At 40.0% G+C, this 16,985-nt stretch overlaps 1 protein-coding gene across 1 annotated transcript; it reads right to left on the bottom strand.

Annotated features, from left to right (window-relative positions):
* Positions 1–2,825: 2,825 nt before the first annotated feature.
* On the bottom strand, positions 2,826–16,930 carry TFB2M (transcription factor B2, mitochondrial). Its single transcript, XM_089529797.1, has 8 exons — positions 16,629–16,930; positions 14,660–14,748; positions 13,727–13,880; positions 10,394–10,542; positions 9,120–9,209; positions 6,677–6,739; positions 5,423–5,574; positions 2,826–3,655 (listed from the first exon to the last, which is right to left on the bottom strand). Exons 1-8 carry the CDS (start codon positions 16,909–16,911, stop codon positions 3,466–3,468), a joined length of 1,170 nt encoding a protein of 389 aa, XP_089385923.1. The 5' UTR covers positions 16,912–16,930; the 3' UTR covers positions 2,826–3,465.
* Between the last annotated feature and the right edge of the window lie 55 nt (positions 16,931–16,985).

Raw genomic sequence — 16,985 nt, 5'->3', positions numbered from 1 at the left:
ATTTTTGTTTCTGAATATTCAGCAGGGCTATTCTGTCTGCTTATAGTTATTTCATATAATATTAACCCAGGTATGGCAAAAGATACATCTGGACCTTCTGGGAGATTTTATAGGAATTGCAATACAGTGGCCCTATACAGACAGGCCAAAATAAAGCTGCTTCGGGTCACTTTGGAGGTATGCTGTTTCAATGATGCATGCGTACTAAGAGTCTGGAAGCCGCACCAAAGCCATGATCCAGTCCTAAGGACTAGAGCACAGCTTTGGCGCAGCTTCCAGACTCTTAGTATGTATGCATAATTGAAAGAGCATACCTCCAAAGTGACCTGAAGCAGCTTTATTTTGGCCTGTCTGTATTGGGCCAGTATATTGACAAGCATATCTGGTTCCTAATTGTTTAATAACACTAACCAACAGACTCCTTTTATTGCCTATACATATGAATTATGAAAGCTTGAAATAATGTGAAATGGATTTTTGCATAGAATGACTACGATCTTATTACAGGCCTCAAAAGGAATTATTGGGTTCAGAAGTAAGTAATTTTAAGCCAAGGCTTTTTGCTTCAGTCTCCACTTGGTAGATCCTGGCATTTCCGTAAAAAGCAGCAACAAAGTTAAGTCTTCTAGCCCTGAAATATGTTGTAAACTGCCATCAGCATCTGAGAGTAGTGGGATAGAAATCTAGGGTTTATCCAAATTAAATTAGTTCCATTTTAGTCCCATTAAAGTTATTGCAAAAATCATTGTGGATCATAACATATATCTTATCTGATTTCCTTGGAAGTTAATAGCAAATGCATTACAGAGTGTTATCTTGCTATCAACTAAGGGGTAAGCTTCAGTGAGTTTAATGTAAGAGATTTGTCTGTAAAGGATTAAATCAGGATTCAACCCAATGTAAATGAAGCAGATTCTTCCAATAATTTCTAAGCTATAAGGGTAATGTTGAGAGTAATTGTCAGTTATCCCATTTCCTTCACAGCCATCGAATTAGCCAAGATGGTTATATTCCTCCCTTTTCTTTACATTAGCTATCTAACCTCAAAAATCTCTTGAGGATTAGGAACCTTCTTGGATGGGGTGGGCTGTGATCAAGAAGGCCAATTCCCCTTGCTTCTGAACGGCAGTCTACCCAATGTACAAAGAGTTCTCAACCACCAAAAGATGCAATGGGGTTGATGGAGGAGGCCAAGGTAGGTCATCTTCCAGACCCATTCTGTGTACAATTCTCTGGATCCAACTCTACAGACATGTCAATAGTGCCATTTAATAAAAATTCCTGAGACTTTGTGATAAATGGGAGTCCCTCCATTTATCAAAGCCTTGTGAGATAACAAAGGGAGGTACAATTGTGATGGAAATCAGCCAAACTGACTCTACCCTGATGTTGGGTTCTTAACAGAACAGAATTCAACCAGAAGAAGACCCAAATTGATAAGGAAATAAATGTATTGTTAGCAGTCCTAAGACTGGAATTCCCAATTCCAACCAATTTTCTGAGGCCAAGAATAAAACCAAATTTCACAAATTATAGGCAACAGACAAAGAAAACTGGCAAATTCTATTGGTCAATACAAAACTTAAACATATAAAAATTCCTTCAAAGTAAAGATTTTTGAATATATCAACTCAATTAATATGCATTAGAACCCCTATGCCACATTCTATCTTTTCTCTTATCAATCTTGTTATTACTAAATGCTCCGTTTATCTCAACCTTGTACTTAGTTTACACATTACTTATCAACATCAATTATTTTGACTTAAAGTAAAGCACCAGGCAGCAAAGATGTCACTCTGCCCTTTTTATCCCATCATGAAAAACAGTTCTTCAGCATTTCTCTCACTAAGGTTAAGTTCCCCTTTTGGGTCTTTTTCTCATTATATTCAGGGGAAATAGATATCGATTATATTGAATAAAACTTAATATTGCTTTTATCCATCTCACAATTACATTTAAATGAGGGTTTACATCACAGCTGATGAGTTGGCAACTGTCCAATGAGATGGGCAATTGGAGAGAAGCACGAACTTTTAAGATGGTTCTGAGGGGAGGTTTTTTTAAAAAACTGCATGTGACATGAAGTATTTGTCTGCCTGCCTCCTGGCATTTGTTTCTGGCTCTCGTGAGGCAGACCGTGAGAAAGCTGTTGGAGCTGGACAATGTATTCCAGGCTCCCAGCTATTCAGAAACATCAAGGACTACAAGTCCCATCTGATCTGTGCCTAACATTAGGAACATGTACCAGTCAGTGGCTTCAGGATTTTTATTTTCCTGGTCTGGCTGAAATGATTGTACTCTGTAACAGATTTTCTATAGGACAAATTGGTCCCTCATCTAGTGATATCCTTTTGCGCTAGAACTCTTTTAGTCAAAATAAACCTTTTCTTTAAAATGCTCTGCTTCACTTGTACTCTTTTTCACGTGCCTTAGTTTGGCTAGTTCTTCACTGAGTTGGCATATACCAGTGGAATTTCCCAGCAACATCTGAATGCATTGTTGAAGTGTAACAAGTTAATCATTAGGTGGTGCCAGCAATTTTGTTTGTTTGTTTTTGGGGTTGTTTTTGGGTTTGTTTGTGGGGTTTTTTTTATAATAGATGGTCTCATGGGGTCCCATCCAGCTCAGCAGGAAAGGTGGGGGACCGACAGAACCATCACAGTCTTAGATAAGTAAGAAAACATAGCTGAAAAGGAAATACACTGTTACTACGTTTACTAGAAATAGTATTTTATTGTGTTTTATAATACAAATATATACATTTCTATAAATTAGGAATCATATTATAATACAAGTTTCTTAGTTTACATTGTAATAAAAATTCTCATCTGAAAATAGATCAACTGAAGCATGTTCACATATATATACTTTATGTAGGTATATACATACAAAAATTGTACAGTATTATACAGTGTATACAAAAGCAGAATGATTTTTGCAAATATTCTACCATTTTCAGCCAGTTTCAGTGTAACTTAGGTACCTGAAAGCAAACTTTTAAACCAAAAAAGCACATTTTCTTCCTATTTTTCCTCCTGTGGTTTTAGTCACTGTTGATTTTACAACATTCTGATTCAAGAGTAACTAGTGTTTTTCACATAAAAATAGTTCTTGCACACTAAGAGCTGACATAGTATTAGCTTTGCTGCCATTATTATTTTTGAAATTCCTGGGAGAACATGCCATTATTGACTTTTTCCCCCAAATGCACTTAAGGTAAAATGCAAGGACTGTACACCAGAGTTCACTTCTTACAGTTTTTTAAGCCATGGAATTTTGCCTTTCCAACATTAAAAGATTCAAAAACTTCAGCACTGCACTTGTTTGTCTGTAGAGATCTTGGATTTTCAAGTGGTGTCATCATTTATACAGAAATACCATCACTAATGGAGATTTCAAACCCTTTTATCTTTTGCACCATATTCCAACTCACAAAAACTCTTTTTGAAACTAGGCTTCACTTTAAATATTTAGGCCCATGTTATCTTCCAAGCAATCATCATCATATAGCCAACTTTGGTCAAATTCATTAGATTGTTCCATAAGCTCAAAAAGGCATTTGTACTGTTCTGGATACAGACTACCTGTCGTAATGTTTTCTGGCATCTCTAACTGTCTCAACAGTTTCTTCCCGCTCTCGCAACTCCATAAACTGAAATACAAGACATTGAAAAACAATCACAATGAGATAGTAATTTTAATAAGTCATTCAACCAGCTTAGAATAATTATACTATCTATATAAAGTTTTAATGTATAAAATGTCTATAATTCTATCACAAGGAAACAATCAGCACACCGGGGGAGGGGGGATGCAGAATGTTTATAGCTACTTAGGTAGTACTTGTTCCTGAAACACAATATAATTTTCCAACACGACACTCCACTCAGGCTTTCACATAACTCTCACCAGGTTTAGTTCTGCACAGGTAAGTTATTGCCTCTGATATCAAGCATCACACTGCAAATATAGCCTAAAGCACATGACTCAGGCATAAGCAGCTGTAAGTAGACTTTAAATACCCTGAAGGCACCAGATCCCATCTGATCTTGAAAGCTAAGCAGGGTCAGCCCCAGAGACCACCAGGTGTTGTAGGCTATTTTTCAAGGAAATGAACTAGCAAAAGAAACCCCTACGAAATTAATCAAGTTGCCATAAGTTGATAAGCAACTTGAAGGTGCATGCACACACATGCACATGAGTTTTCAGAACAACCCCCTTAAAAACAGAACCTCAAAATTCAGCCCAATGATGACTCAATGGCATGGAATTTTGAGAGAGAAGAATCTGATGGGAGAGATAAGGTTAGGGTGACTGAAAGTAAAAACAGGTGAGAGGAAGAATGGAATGGAGCAGCTGGAAGATGTCAGGAAGGCTCAAACCAAGAAATTATTTCAAAATGTTTCCAGAGACATGTGAGGTATATGGAAATTAATGGAACAAGTTATTAATGTAACAATAAGACACAAATGAAGGAAGCAAAAAATCCCAAACGGAATGTGGGGGGGAATTAAGGCCAAGAAACCACTGGGTATACAACACTGACTTATGGAAAGCCAAGGAGAGGGAGAATTGAATGTTGGTACCTTGACTAGAAATATTCCACATTTTATGTATTTTTCTGCAAGCCTTGCTTGCAGCAAATAAACATTAGTTTGACATATAATCATTACTCCTAAATTAACTATAAAATGCAGCTTCATTTTCCATTGTTGTGAAACTCTGATCTCCATCACGGATTTCAGTATGCAATTTAATGCACCATGCCATAGGTCTATGATATATTCATGTAAATAAAGTCTCTTATGTAACTTAAAACACAAATGGCCAATATCTAAATTTGGAGGGAGAAAAGAGGGCATTGGCTTATGTTTATCCTTCAGCCTGTCCCAAGTCTCAGCTGATGCCAACAACAGCTTTTCATACAGTATGGTACCCTGCTGTTCAAATTAGAAATTGTGAAGTCAAAGGCTTTCATGGCCAGCATCCATAGTTTTTTGTGGGTTTTTTGGGCTATGTGGCTATGTTCTATAAGATTTTCTTCCTGACATTTCACCAGCATCTGTGGCTGGCATCTTCAGAGGCTTCTCTGAAGATGCCAGCCACAGATGCTGGCGAAACGTCAGGAAGAAAATCTTATAGAACATAGCCACATAGCCCAAAAAACCCACAAAAAATAAAATAAAATTAGAAATTCCTAATCAGAAGGGCTATGCCCTTGAGGAATACTTAAAGCACATTTCTGAATCCCAGCTAGTCAATATTGAAAGAACCAGACAATAGGCCCACTTCCCTGAAGAAACTACGTTAGATCTTGTGTTAAAGTATATTCTGCATACTATTTTTTAGAATTATATAAGTGCCATAGTTTGTTACATTTTGCTACATTTGTCAACAGACTGGATTACTGTTTACTTACTTTAATTTATCTATGAGTTTTGTTTTGCCTTTAGCAAGACATTGTTTTACTATCACAATAAATATGTTTGAATTAACAGTTGTCAAATTGTCTGTAAACAAATCCTTCCGGGGTGTCATTCGTACTAAGCATAAGTGGTCATTCTGCAATAGCTGCATGTAGAACAAAAGAACATTAAACACATTAGTTAATGTATTAATTAATCAATGTATATGTATTTGCGCTAATATTCTTATACACAGAAAAATGTCCTACTGCTCAAAAGAACAGTTTAAAAATATACTGCACACTAGCATGCAAATTTCATTAAGAATTTCAACATCCCATGAATTATCATCCCTTTGCATGAAACTGGATTAATCCTCTAATTACAAATCAGCATGTAAGTGGAGTATCTGTGTGCTTGTGAAGATGTCCTCCACCCCCACCGTAACATTCTATTATGGTGAATGTGACAATTATTGCACTACTATAGCAAAACAAGTATTGCAACCTAGATTTTCAAAGTGTGCCAGTGGAAGAGGTTTACTAATACAAGTCTGACTTAACTAAAAAGCTCACTGAACACTGACTGCTAGAGTAAATGATCAGCAAAATGAATCTTTGTGCTTCTCTCTAAAATATTGGTTTTGAGATTTAAATTCATTCTTAGCATGGGATTCAGTGGCTTAAACGGGATAAGACAGGTCTCAGCCCCTATATTAGGAGACGGCAACTTTGGTGTGCCCAGGGGCAATCTGCCAAACAGAATCACACAAATGTTTTAAAATTAAAACAAAAACAAAATTGGAAGTGGCTGAAAGTCCACTTCTGGTATTGCAAATGGGTATTTTTCAAAGTTAAAAAGTACAGGGGTCCCACTGCATATGTAAAAGGGAAATCACTACTGGAGACCTTCAAAAGAGGCAGTGCACACACTTTCCTTTTTTGTGCTAGAAAAGTGAAGTCCAACGGAGTCTGGATCAGATACAAAAACAGTGTTGTGAGCAGCATGTAGCTTTAGACCTGTACTTTGCCTACACCTGCTTTCAATCCTTAAATCTGTGAAGAGGGAATTTAAAGCATCATGAATAATCAAGTGTCCCACAGAAAGTAGAACTGTGGATTTCCAACATTGTTAATGGTGTATGCTCAGCAAATCAGAGTACAATTCTTCCTAATGGTATTTGCTTCTAATGTCTGTTGTAATGATGAAATATTAGACCTAAATATTTTCATTACATTTGCTTTAATAATTAGAAACATACAGCTTACCACACTCTTTGGTATGGAGAGTCCACCATTTCTTGAGTTAGTTAAAAATGAAGACCAGGGCTCCTAAAATGAAAGGAACAGTCAGTACTACCATTTTCTTACAACATTTTGAAGAAAGACTGAAATAGAGTTGAATTGGTTTAAAAAGAGATAAGGCAAAGTATATATTTCTCTCTGTACCTTCAAGTTGCCTGTCAACTTGTGGTGACCCCATACATTTCAATTATCTTAGGCAAGGAATGCTCAGAAATGGTTTAGCCAGTTACTTCCTCTGAAATATAGTATTCACTGGCAGCTCCCATCCAAGTATTGACAGGGCTGACCCTGTTAGTGGTGCTCTGGAAATGGAGGAGTTTTCTACTATTCCGTTGACATGGATAGATCACTTCCTGGTCAGGGTTTAGACTTGCTGGAACTCAGAACCTCTGCAGGGATTGGAGACCCATTAAGATGGTCCAGCCTAGGAGGCTTAAGGATCCAGATGGATTCCTGATGGCTGTTGGGGAGTTTCCTGCTGACTTGGCAGGGGATCCTGTCCAAACCTTGGTCAAACTTTGGAATGGGGAAATTACCATGGTGGTTGACACAATCACTCCTAATCATCCTGTCTCATGGAGTGGAGCTAAACTAGCTCCCTGTTTTTTTAAGGAGTTGATCGCAATGAAACAAATGAAATGGTGACTAGAATGACAGTGACAGAAATCTCATAGTGAATCTGACCAAAACAAGCTAGAATTTACCTGAAGGCATACAGTGGAGCAATAAAGACAACATGCTGCTCTTTTGGTACAAGATAAAAACATTCTTATGCTCAGAAAAGTTCAGCTGAATTGTTTCGAATGGTCAGGGATCTGTTACAATCTGGTCCAGAGGAGAATGTAAACCACTCAATAGCTTGCTGCAAATAATTTCCCTGCCATTTTGCAGATAAAATCGCTCAGATTTGCTGTGACACCACAGTTCATACAGTTTGGATATAATCATGGCTCCTGCTTGCCCAGTGTTGACAGACAATTTGTGCAGCCTGAAGACAAGATCCTTGAAGCAGTGAGAGCCACCACATGTATACTAGACTCTTGCCCCTCCTGGCTAATTAAATAGGCCAGAGAAGGACTAGTAGAGTGGGTCAGGGAAATGATTAAAGCTTCTTTACAACAAGGCAAGGTCCCAACATGCTTGAAGGAGGATGTGGTAAAACCTCTTCTGAAAAAACTTTGCCTGGATACTGTGTAGGCCAGTTTCCAACCTTTCCTTTTTGTGCAAAGTGCTGTAGTGTGTACTGGCTTCTCAACTCCATGGGTTCCTGGATAAGATGGATTATCTAGATCAGTTCACAATTCAAAGTGCTGGTTTTGACTTATAAAGCCCTGTAAGGCTTGGTTCCAGGTTATTTGAAGGACCATATCTCCTTTTACAAGCGCACTAGAGCACTGAGATCATCACTAGAGGCCTTCCTCTCTGTCCCACCACCCTCTCAGGCTCATTTGGTGGGAACAAGGGAAAGGGCCTTAGTGGCTGCTCCCAGCCTCTGGAACTCCCACCTTAGAAAGGCCAGGTCAACCCCTTCCCTGCTGCTCTTTTGGTACAAGATAAAAACATTCTTATGCTGCCAGGGTTTCTCAAACTGATAAGGGCTGGACTTTAAATGTTGTGTAAAGTTTGCATTGACTTTTGTATAGAGTTTTAAATACATTTTAAATTTTAATGTGTAATCAAAGGCTTTCATAGCTGGCATCCATAGGTATTTTGGGGTGGGGGTGAGCTATGTGGCTCTCTTCTTCCAGAACATGGCCACATAGCCCCAAAAACCCACAAATGTGTAATGTTTTTAACTTTTTAAAATTGTCTTTTAAACTTTGTATCAACATTTTAATGCTTTGTATTATTTTTAACTTGCACTGTTCTAAATTTTATTAGCTGTCAGGAGAAAAGTGGTATATAAATGAATGAAATAAATAACAACAACAACAACTTTCAGCAGCGACTTCTCAATACAGTCGTAAACCATGACTGCCCAATAATATATGCAGTGATCAACTAACAGATCTCATTGTAAGAATATAAGCACTCATAATCTGACAAGTGCCACAGAAAAGACAAAATCATTTCTTGAAAAAGTATAATAATGAGCTTATGAAATTCACAAGTGATGCAAGTGAGCTTCTTCTTACACAAAGAGTACTGAGGTATTCCTCTACCAGTAGATGTCCCATTCTACATAAATGTAACATAGCAAGTGGCACAGCAGGGCACTCTCCTGAGCATATTTTCACCCAGGAGGAACAGGAAACTCTTCCTGCTGGCACACAGGAAGAAGTAGACTAAAACCAAACCCAAAGTTTACACACCATTCTGAAAATACTTGTATTATGTGCAACATATCCAACATTACTATTAAGTGCCAAAGGCCAGGATGTTTGTATTATAATATAAGAACATATACCATATGCAGAAGCTGAATATCACAAGCTGTTTGCCAAAGTACACTTAGTGCTTGATAAATTCGTGCTTCTTCAGGCTTTGCAACAAGAGTCTGACAAAGACAAAACAGAAGTTATATTTTATACATTTCTAAATTATTAATAAAATCCTACCTGTAGAACTCAAAAAACATAATTAAGTCAAGAAGTTCTAAATAGCATCAGATTTTTTTTTTTTAATCGAGGCATAGATGTCAGTTCAGCATACACAGCAGAGATCATATTAGAAGCAATATGTCACAGCAAAATTGTTCCTGTTGCAGTCAGGGAGACAACATATGTAATTCCACAGGCCAGTTTAAATTTAATGTTTTTCAAACACTGCTCCTTCATCCTTAAAACAACTGCAGTAATTCTAAAGTGCAAAATGTTTATATATAGTATGTTTATATATTAAGCAGATTAATGCTCTAAGGATTATGATGTGCAACCGATAGTTTGGGTTTCCAGTTTTTATTTTATTTTATTTGTTGATCATTATTGCAATTCTCCAAATATTTGCTGAAGTTTAATTATACCATGGGAATATAAATCGACAGACCTTTCACCCAATGTAACAACTTTGCTCAAGAATAACAAAATGCCTTTGGATATTTGCACAGTATATTTCCTTATTAAAAGACTTCCTTATTGCATAGCTACACGCACATAAACTCATACTCTAACTAAGATATCTTTCTTGAAAAACTGACAGTTGATATTTATTCCAAAGAAAAAGCAAATTGTGGAAAGCTTTGAAACCTGTTTTTTCCTATTTAAAAAGAAGGCTATGGATCTCATCCAACATCATACAAGCACCGATTCTTAGATGGGACACTACGGGACCTACCCTGCTTTCCTTGCTTCCTTCCACCAAATCAGAGGGTCCCCTAACCCTTTGGGGCACACTGCCATTTTATTTAAGTTGTTTTGGCAGATGGTCACCACTGGATTTCAGATATTGTTCCATTAGAAATAAATAAGGTGAACTTGCTGTCTATTCTCTGACTGTATAATATTTAACTGCTAGGTCTTACTGCCAATACAATAGATTAGATTATCATTTATTCACCTTTAGGTTCTTTAGAGCAGACCACAAACCAATTAATTACACAATGATTTATTTATAAAAGAAGCATAAAATGTTTTGTTTAAAATACAAATAAATAATACATCATCATGTTAAAAATGGCCATTTGGAAAAAAACACAAAATCAATCAACCTATTAGCAAAAATTCTTGTACATATAATATATACCTTGTATTCTTTTTCACTGACAAACAGGTTCAGTTCTATTCTTCCATATTTATATACAGAACTACGTTCATATAAGGAATAGATTAGCTTCCATAGCACGCTCCTTTCTCTTTTTTGTGGAACAATTCCAACCACTTTTAGAGGAACACCTGTTTAGAAAAGGAAACAAGTTGAATGAAAAACATACTATATATGTCTCTACGTAAGAGTGAGATAAAAATTGATTTTACAAATGAGTGATGAAGTAGATGGCATCAATGAAACTATTAGCAATATAATCTTTCCCATCATTAATAACAAATTGCAGTTTGTGTACTAAGACCTTATGTGAACTTTCCTGCTTCTAATAGCAGGGATTTACACCTTAAGAGGCACACTTGCTAAAAAAAACACAAGTGAACGGGTCCTAGAGCAAATCAGGCCTGAATTTTCAATAGAAGCTAATGTGACTAAGGCGGAATACATACCGCCAAAATGTAGCATGGCGGCAGCGATTCTAGGGTTAGGGAGCGTGCACCATTCACACGCTCTCTAACCCTAGTACATCCTCCTTACGTCAAAAAGGCGGCACCCTGTCTCCATGGGCGCCACCATTTTGACGTGATGGCCTCACCGAGTCCAAACGGAGCAGCGCGGCCGTGACATACGGCCGCCGCTACAGGGCACTTTTGGCACCCTTTCAGCGGCCACGCCAGCAATACGGAAGAGAAAGGAGCCGAGCGGCCCCTTTCTTTCCCCACCGCTGTTGGGGTGTCCTGGGACATGAAGCCCCAAGGACACCCCTTTCCAGGCTGCGGGGAAGCGGCGTTTTGCCGCTTCCCCAAGGCCTGGAAAAGCAGCAGATCAGGGCCTCTGGGGTTGTCGCTGTGGCCGCTCAGGCCCCAATCCGTCAGGGAAAGGGGCGGGTGCAGGCCGCCCCAAAGGGGCAGTCTGTATCCCGCCTAAATTAGGCTGTTGTACTTTGAACATACCATGAGACAATGTGACTCACTGGGAAAGATAATAATGCTTGATAAAGTGGAAGGCAGTAGGAAAAGGGGGAGACTGTACTACAGGTGCTCAATCAGTCAAGCCCTGAGTTTGCAAGACATGAGCAAGGCACTTAGAGGTCTGTCATTCATAGGGTCACTGTAAGTTGAAATCGACTGATAACAAATAATAACAAAAGGCCACATGTGATGTTGGATGCATTCACAAGCACACCTATGTCCCCACGTGTATACTAATTCGTCATGCATACAATTACACACACACACAATACATATGAACACACTGCTATGTGCTTTAGAAATGTTCATTCAAACAGTGAACATAGACTGAATTAATGGCAACATGTAAATAATAATAATAATAATAATAATGTTTATTTATAATGCTATTTCCACTAAATGGTGGAACATCAAACATATATTGTACAGTATATGTTTGATGTTCCACCATTTGGTGGAAATGGCATTACAGATACAATTGCCCCTCTATTTTCGTGGGGGATCTGTTCCAGAACCCCTCCAAGGAAAATCGCCAATACTGGAGTCCGTATTGACTCCAATGGCAGCATGTCCTCGGGTGCGCACCACATTGTGTCGCCCTCCACTTGCCCCTCGCTTATTTCTGAGGGATGTGGACTCCAAGCCTGCAACAACGGAGGAATAACTGTATACCTAATGCTATAAATGTACATTAATACTTAATAATAAACAAAACACTATATATATACATTGATATTTAAGTAAATTCCTTTGATTCAATGAGTCTACTTTGAATCCCATGTTAGGAGAAATATGGTACCCAAAGTAACTACTTTAGATCCCTTATTGCAAGAAAGTGAGGAATGTAATTTAAATAAACAAACAAATTCTTTAGATTGGACTAACAATTGAATTCAGGCAATTTTCCTTTCGTGTAATTACAAAGGCATACACAAGCATGTTCACTCTTTCTCTCAAACCCATGACTGACCTTGACTCCTAGGGTATCTTCCAAGGAAGCATATCCTTCTGATATCAATTCCTAAACTGGCAGCAGTATAGAGTTAGGTGGTAATCTGAGTGAGGGACCATGAGGGGGTAACATATACAGTGGGACCTCAGTAGCCACAGGAGTCTGTTGTGGACTCCCACCCCGCTGATACCAAAATCCATGGGACCTCAAGTCCCGTTGTCCCCAATAGCAGCACATGCATACAGTTGCACCACCATTAGGGACAAATGGGGCTGCTGCTAATGGAGGCATGGCCATGTGCATGAACCGTCACTGGGGACAGCGGGTCTTGCCATCCACGGACGCTTAAATCCGTGGATGGCAGGTCTGTGGATACCAAGGTCCCACTGTAATACCAGGCAGCATAGATTATACACTCATGTTTGAGAGCAGGAATGGGAAACTCTTGCGCATGAGTGGGGTGTAATGACAGCCCCCGCCAGGAAACCTCAAGGAAGGACTGAACCTCCCCACTGCCACCCCTCCCTGCAAAAAATGATATTTTTCCTTCCTCCTCTAGGGGGCAATTTTATAATGTTTGGGAAAGGGGGCTGGGGGATTTTTTGACTAGGAGAGGACCTAGTCCTGTTTTATAACAGGACCTAACTTGGAAGTCAAGTTAGTGTTCACTGTTTGTAAGAAAAAAGACAACTCCTGGGTCTGAAGTGGTCGAGTGGCAAAATTGCTTCCCCTGTGCCTCTTAAAGGGCATGTGGGGTCAAGTGTTTGTTTGTTTTTTAAAGAAAACATTTAGACTCCAAGGAGAAGCATGGAGGGGCATGAAAATGACTCTGGGATACACATTCCACATACCAATTTTAAGAAATTCTAAGGCTCTGGTATGGTAGCCTAAGGTTGGCAACCCCATACAAAGTTTTCCCAATGGTGGCACCACATCTTTATATTTACAGACCACTTTTCACTCATAACACTTCAAAGATGCAGTGCTAGAGCTCTCGGCTGAGACACAGTAGTTTTAAGAAACCAAGGAAAAGTTTCTTCTTGAAAACAAAATACACATTTTTGAAATAATGTGGCAAGTGTTTTAACTGGTGCCATTTCACACTGCCTTTAAGTGCTATTGCTATTCTTTTGCACATATTCTAATGTAATTGTAAATTGTATGCCATTGGCAGGTTTCATTTTTATTGATTTGATCATTTGTATATACAGCGCTGTGTACATTTACAGCGCTATAAAAATAAACTATAATAATAACAATAAATATTCTAATGTACAGAATTTTACTGGATCATGTCCCATCTTAAGTACACCAAATGGAGAAAGGGGGAATGCTACAGTCAGATATTGATCTTCAGTCTGTTCACAACTATATGCACACATTACAATTTACCTGCTGTCCAAGCAGTAGCAGAGATGCCCAAGTTCTCAAAAAGATTCTCAGAATACATCACAGGGGGTTTAATTGATCCAGAATTGATAGGGTCCAATCTGAAGAAGTCACAATGCACAACTTCCAGTTGGCCATCTAGTTTATTCTTTAAAGACTAAATATAAGCAAAAGGTTATTTGAACATATGAAAGAGACTGCTCAATCCATAGATATTTCTAGCCCAACACTGTCTATCTAAACTAACAATGTAGCTTTTCCAATCGTTTAACACAAGTTTCTTTAATAAATGAAAGGTGGACCTGTGCCCCTTCAGATTTTTTTTCTACTATGGCCCTATACAGACAGGCCAAAATAAAGCTGCTTCAAATCACTTTGGAGGTATGGTGTTTCAATGATGCATGCATCCTAAGACTCTGGAAGCTGCACCAAAGCTGCATTTCAGTCCTTAGGATTGAAGCGTGGCTTTGGTGCAGCTTCTGGACTCTTAGGACGCATGCATCATTGAAATACCATACCTCCAAAGTGACTCGAAGCAGCTTTATTTTGGCCTGTCTGTATCAAGCCTATGACTCCCATCGCCCAGTCCATTAGCTATGTCAGCTGGGGCAAGTGTGAGCAATAAGCACAAAGGTTGTGCCTAAATTTATATTCTTTTTTATAATGATAAATTTCCTTCATCAATGGCCAATTAAATGTAACAAAAAATGTTGTTACTGTTGTATGCTTTCAAGTCATTTCCTACTTATGGCAACCCTAAGATGGCCCCACCATGGGTTTTCCTTAGCAAGAATTATTCAGAGGGGGGTTTGCCTTTGCTTTCCTCTGAGGCTAAGGGAGTATGACATGCCCAAGGTTATTAAATGGGTTTCCATGGCCAAGCAAGGATTCAAACACTGCTCTCCAGAATCAAAGTCCAAAACACAACATACCTACCTCTAAGTTAGGAAGAAAGGAGTTGTTACTTTCTAGTGCTATCACACGAGCACCAGCATTGAGCAGCGTTCGGGTCAGGATGCCAGGACCTATGAAAACAGCCAGAGTTCAATATTTTACTCTGGAACTAGTTTAAGTCTAGAACTGAACAGTTTTGCTTTAAATGAGAACTGAGGGTTGGGTGAAGTTAAAATTTCTGTACTCCATGGTATCCCAATTAATAACTCTGGGGTGGGAGGATGCATCAGTCTCATCCCTTTCTCAATAATTCTGATGAAGATGAACTGGGAAAGAGGGCACAGTTGTACAATACTTCTTCTGTTCCATCTTCCCCAGCACAATCGGCACCAAAGGAGTGGGAAGATTTGTGGGGGGGATATAATGACATCATATGATGGGCTGTACGGAAAGCCTCTGAAAGACGCATGCTGCTACTAAAGTGCTTTACCTCAAGTTTTCAGAGGCAGCTTTGCTTTAACCTCTGCCTTCATTCTTACATTGATTGTCTGTTTTAGCAGGAAGTGACAAAAGTTATACAGTAGCCCCTCTGTTTTCGAGGGGGATCTATTCTGGACACACCTCACCATAATAATGGAAAATAGCCGGTATTCAAGCCCCATTGGCTTGCATGGTGGTGCGTGCGTGCCTGCGGGCGCGCACCAAGGACACTCACCCCATTTTGTCCCTCTCCATATGCCGCCTGCAAACAGGCAAGGGACACGGATTCAAGAGTGCATGAAAACAGGGGCGACTGTATATGTTTTAATAATCTAACTGTTCTTCATGTTCCCAAGATTCCTATGATATGAAACCCAAAGTCAATATACAAATTCTGCTTCAGCCAAAATTTCAGAGCACTTTGGAAATTAGATGTGGAAAATGTATAATTCTTTGTTAACAAGTATATTTTGAAATTATGTCAACATACATCACATGCAGTGCATATGTATCATAACTAGCACAGAGGCGGACAAGGGGCATGCTGCATATTGTCCCTTAAGGAGATTTTGTGGCCTCCCATGGGTCAAGACATGGGGGAGCTTGCTCCAAAATGACTGTTGGGAGGTATTTCCACCACATTTGGAGCCCCTTTGCGGTCAAAACAAATTGTGACAAAATTTGCCCAACAAAAGTTTTGCCTCATGTGGGTCTAATGCGGCTCCTTAGCCTTCCAGAGCTGCACATTTTCTACACTGATTGCTGGAGAATCAGGATACCTGTAAAAGCACACAGAGAACAAGGCTTTCATGGCCGGCATCCATAATTTTGTGTGGGTTTTTGGGCTATGTAGCCATGTTCTATAAGAGTGTTGCATCTACCAGCAGCTAAAATAGGAAACCGGAACAACAAACAAACCCAGTCTCAGGCTCTGAAGACGGATGGCATCCACACTGCAGAAATAACCCAGTTTTAACTGCTATGGCCCCATCCCATGGAACCCTGGGATTCGTAGTTTGTTGTGGCCCCAGAGGTCTCTGACACAGAAGGTTAAATGTCTCACAAAACAACAGTTCTCTCTCAGAATTCCCCAGCACTGGCCCATGGCGATGGCGATGGCGATGGCAACCTGGGTTGTTTCTGCAGCGCAGACACAGCTTTAGTACTTTGTGTTGCATAGCACAACGGCCAAGAAGCAGAGCCACGAACAGAAAAAAGCCTCCAGTTTAAGCCTCTACTCTGATCGAAGTATTAATGTTGCACAAAGGTTGTGTTCACCATCTATAACAAACCTTTCATGGAAAAGAGCGCCCTCCTGTTCCTCCTAGATGTGCGCATGGTTCCGGCAATAAGACTGTGGGGCTGAAGCACAGCAACTGAGTTTAAAGGCCCAGTGACTCGAGTTTACTGACTCAAGCTTATGTCACTTCAGTGCCTTGACCTGGACGCAAGTTGGCAATAAATGGACCTGAAAGGCTTGGCTGCCTCCCTGGAGAGAGAGGAGCCCAGTCCTTCCTCCTCCGCAGCTCACCTGGTTCGCATTCCACAAAGAGGGCCTCCTCCTCCTCCTTCCCCTCCGAGCCTCCTTTGCTGCCCAACCTAGAGGCCACCGACCGCGCCAACTCTGGGCAGGCCACGAACCTCCTCAGCGGCGGCGGCGCCCTCGCCTTCTCCGCCACCAACCGGGCCGTTTCCCCCGCCGCCGGCACCTGCAAGACGCCGCGGGCCCACCCTTCCGCCAGGCCTCGCCTCCAAAGCCGCAGCCCGGGAGAGAAGCCGGGGGCACCCAGCACCATCGCCGCCGTCTTCCACATGTGTGTCACCTTGCAGGAGGAGGAGCACACCGGAAACGCCTTTTTCTGGGACGGACCACTTCCGCTTCCGGATG

This window comes from Sceloporus occidentalis, unplaced genomic scaffold, assembly GCF_023333645.1.
Source record: "Sceloporus occidentalis isolate IW3139 unplaced genomic scaffold, rSceOcc1.0.p SCAF_6, whole genome shotgun sequence".
NCBI lineage: Eukaryota > Metazoa > Chordata > Lepidosauria > Squamata > Phrynosomatidae > Sceloporus > Sceloporus occidentalis.
The sequence above is the reverse complement of the archived record's forward strand: the minus strand, read 5'-3'. Positions and strand labels throughout refer to the sequence as shown.

What these genes read in the sequence shown, in the direction of transcription:
- TFB2M (XM_089529797.1), bottom strand. Translation starts at nt 16,911, where the DNA reads ATGTGGAAGACGGCGGCGATGGTGCTGGGTGCCCCCGGCTTCTCTCCC. An exon ending in CTTTGTGGAATGCGAACCAG is followed by an intron (nt 14,749 to 16,628) that starts GTGAGCTGCGGA and finishes CTGTTTTCATAG; the next exon opens with GTCCTGGCATCCTGACCCGA. An exon ending in TGCTACTGCTTGGACAGCAG is followed by an intron (nt 10,543 to 13,726) that starts GTAAATTGTAAT and finishes TTTTCTAAACAG; the next exon opens with GTGTTCCTCTAAAAGTGGTT.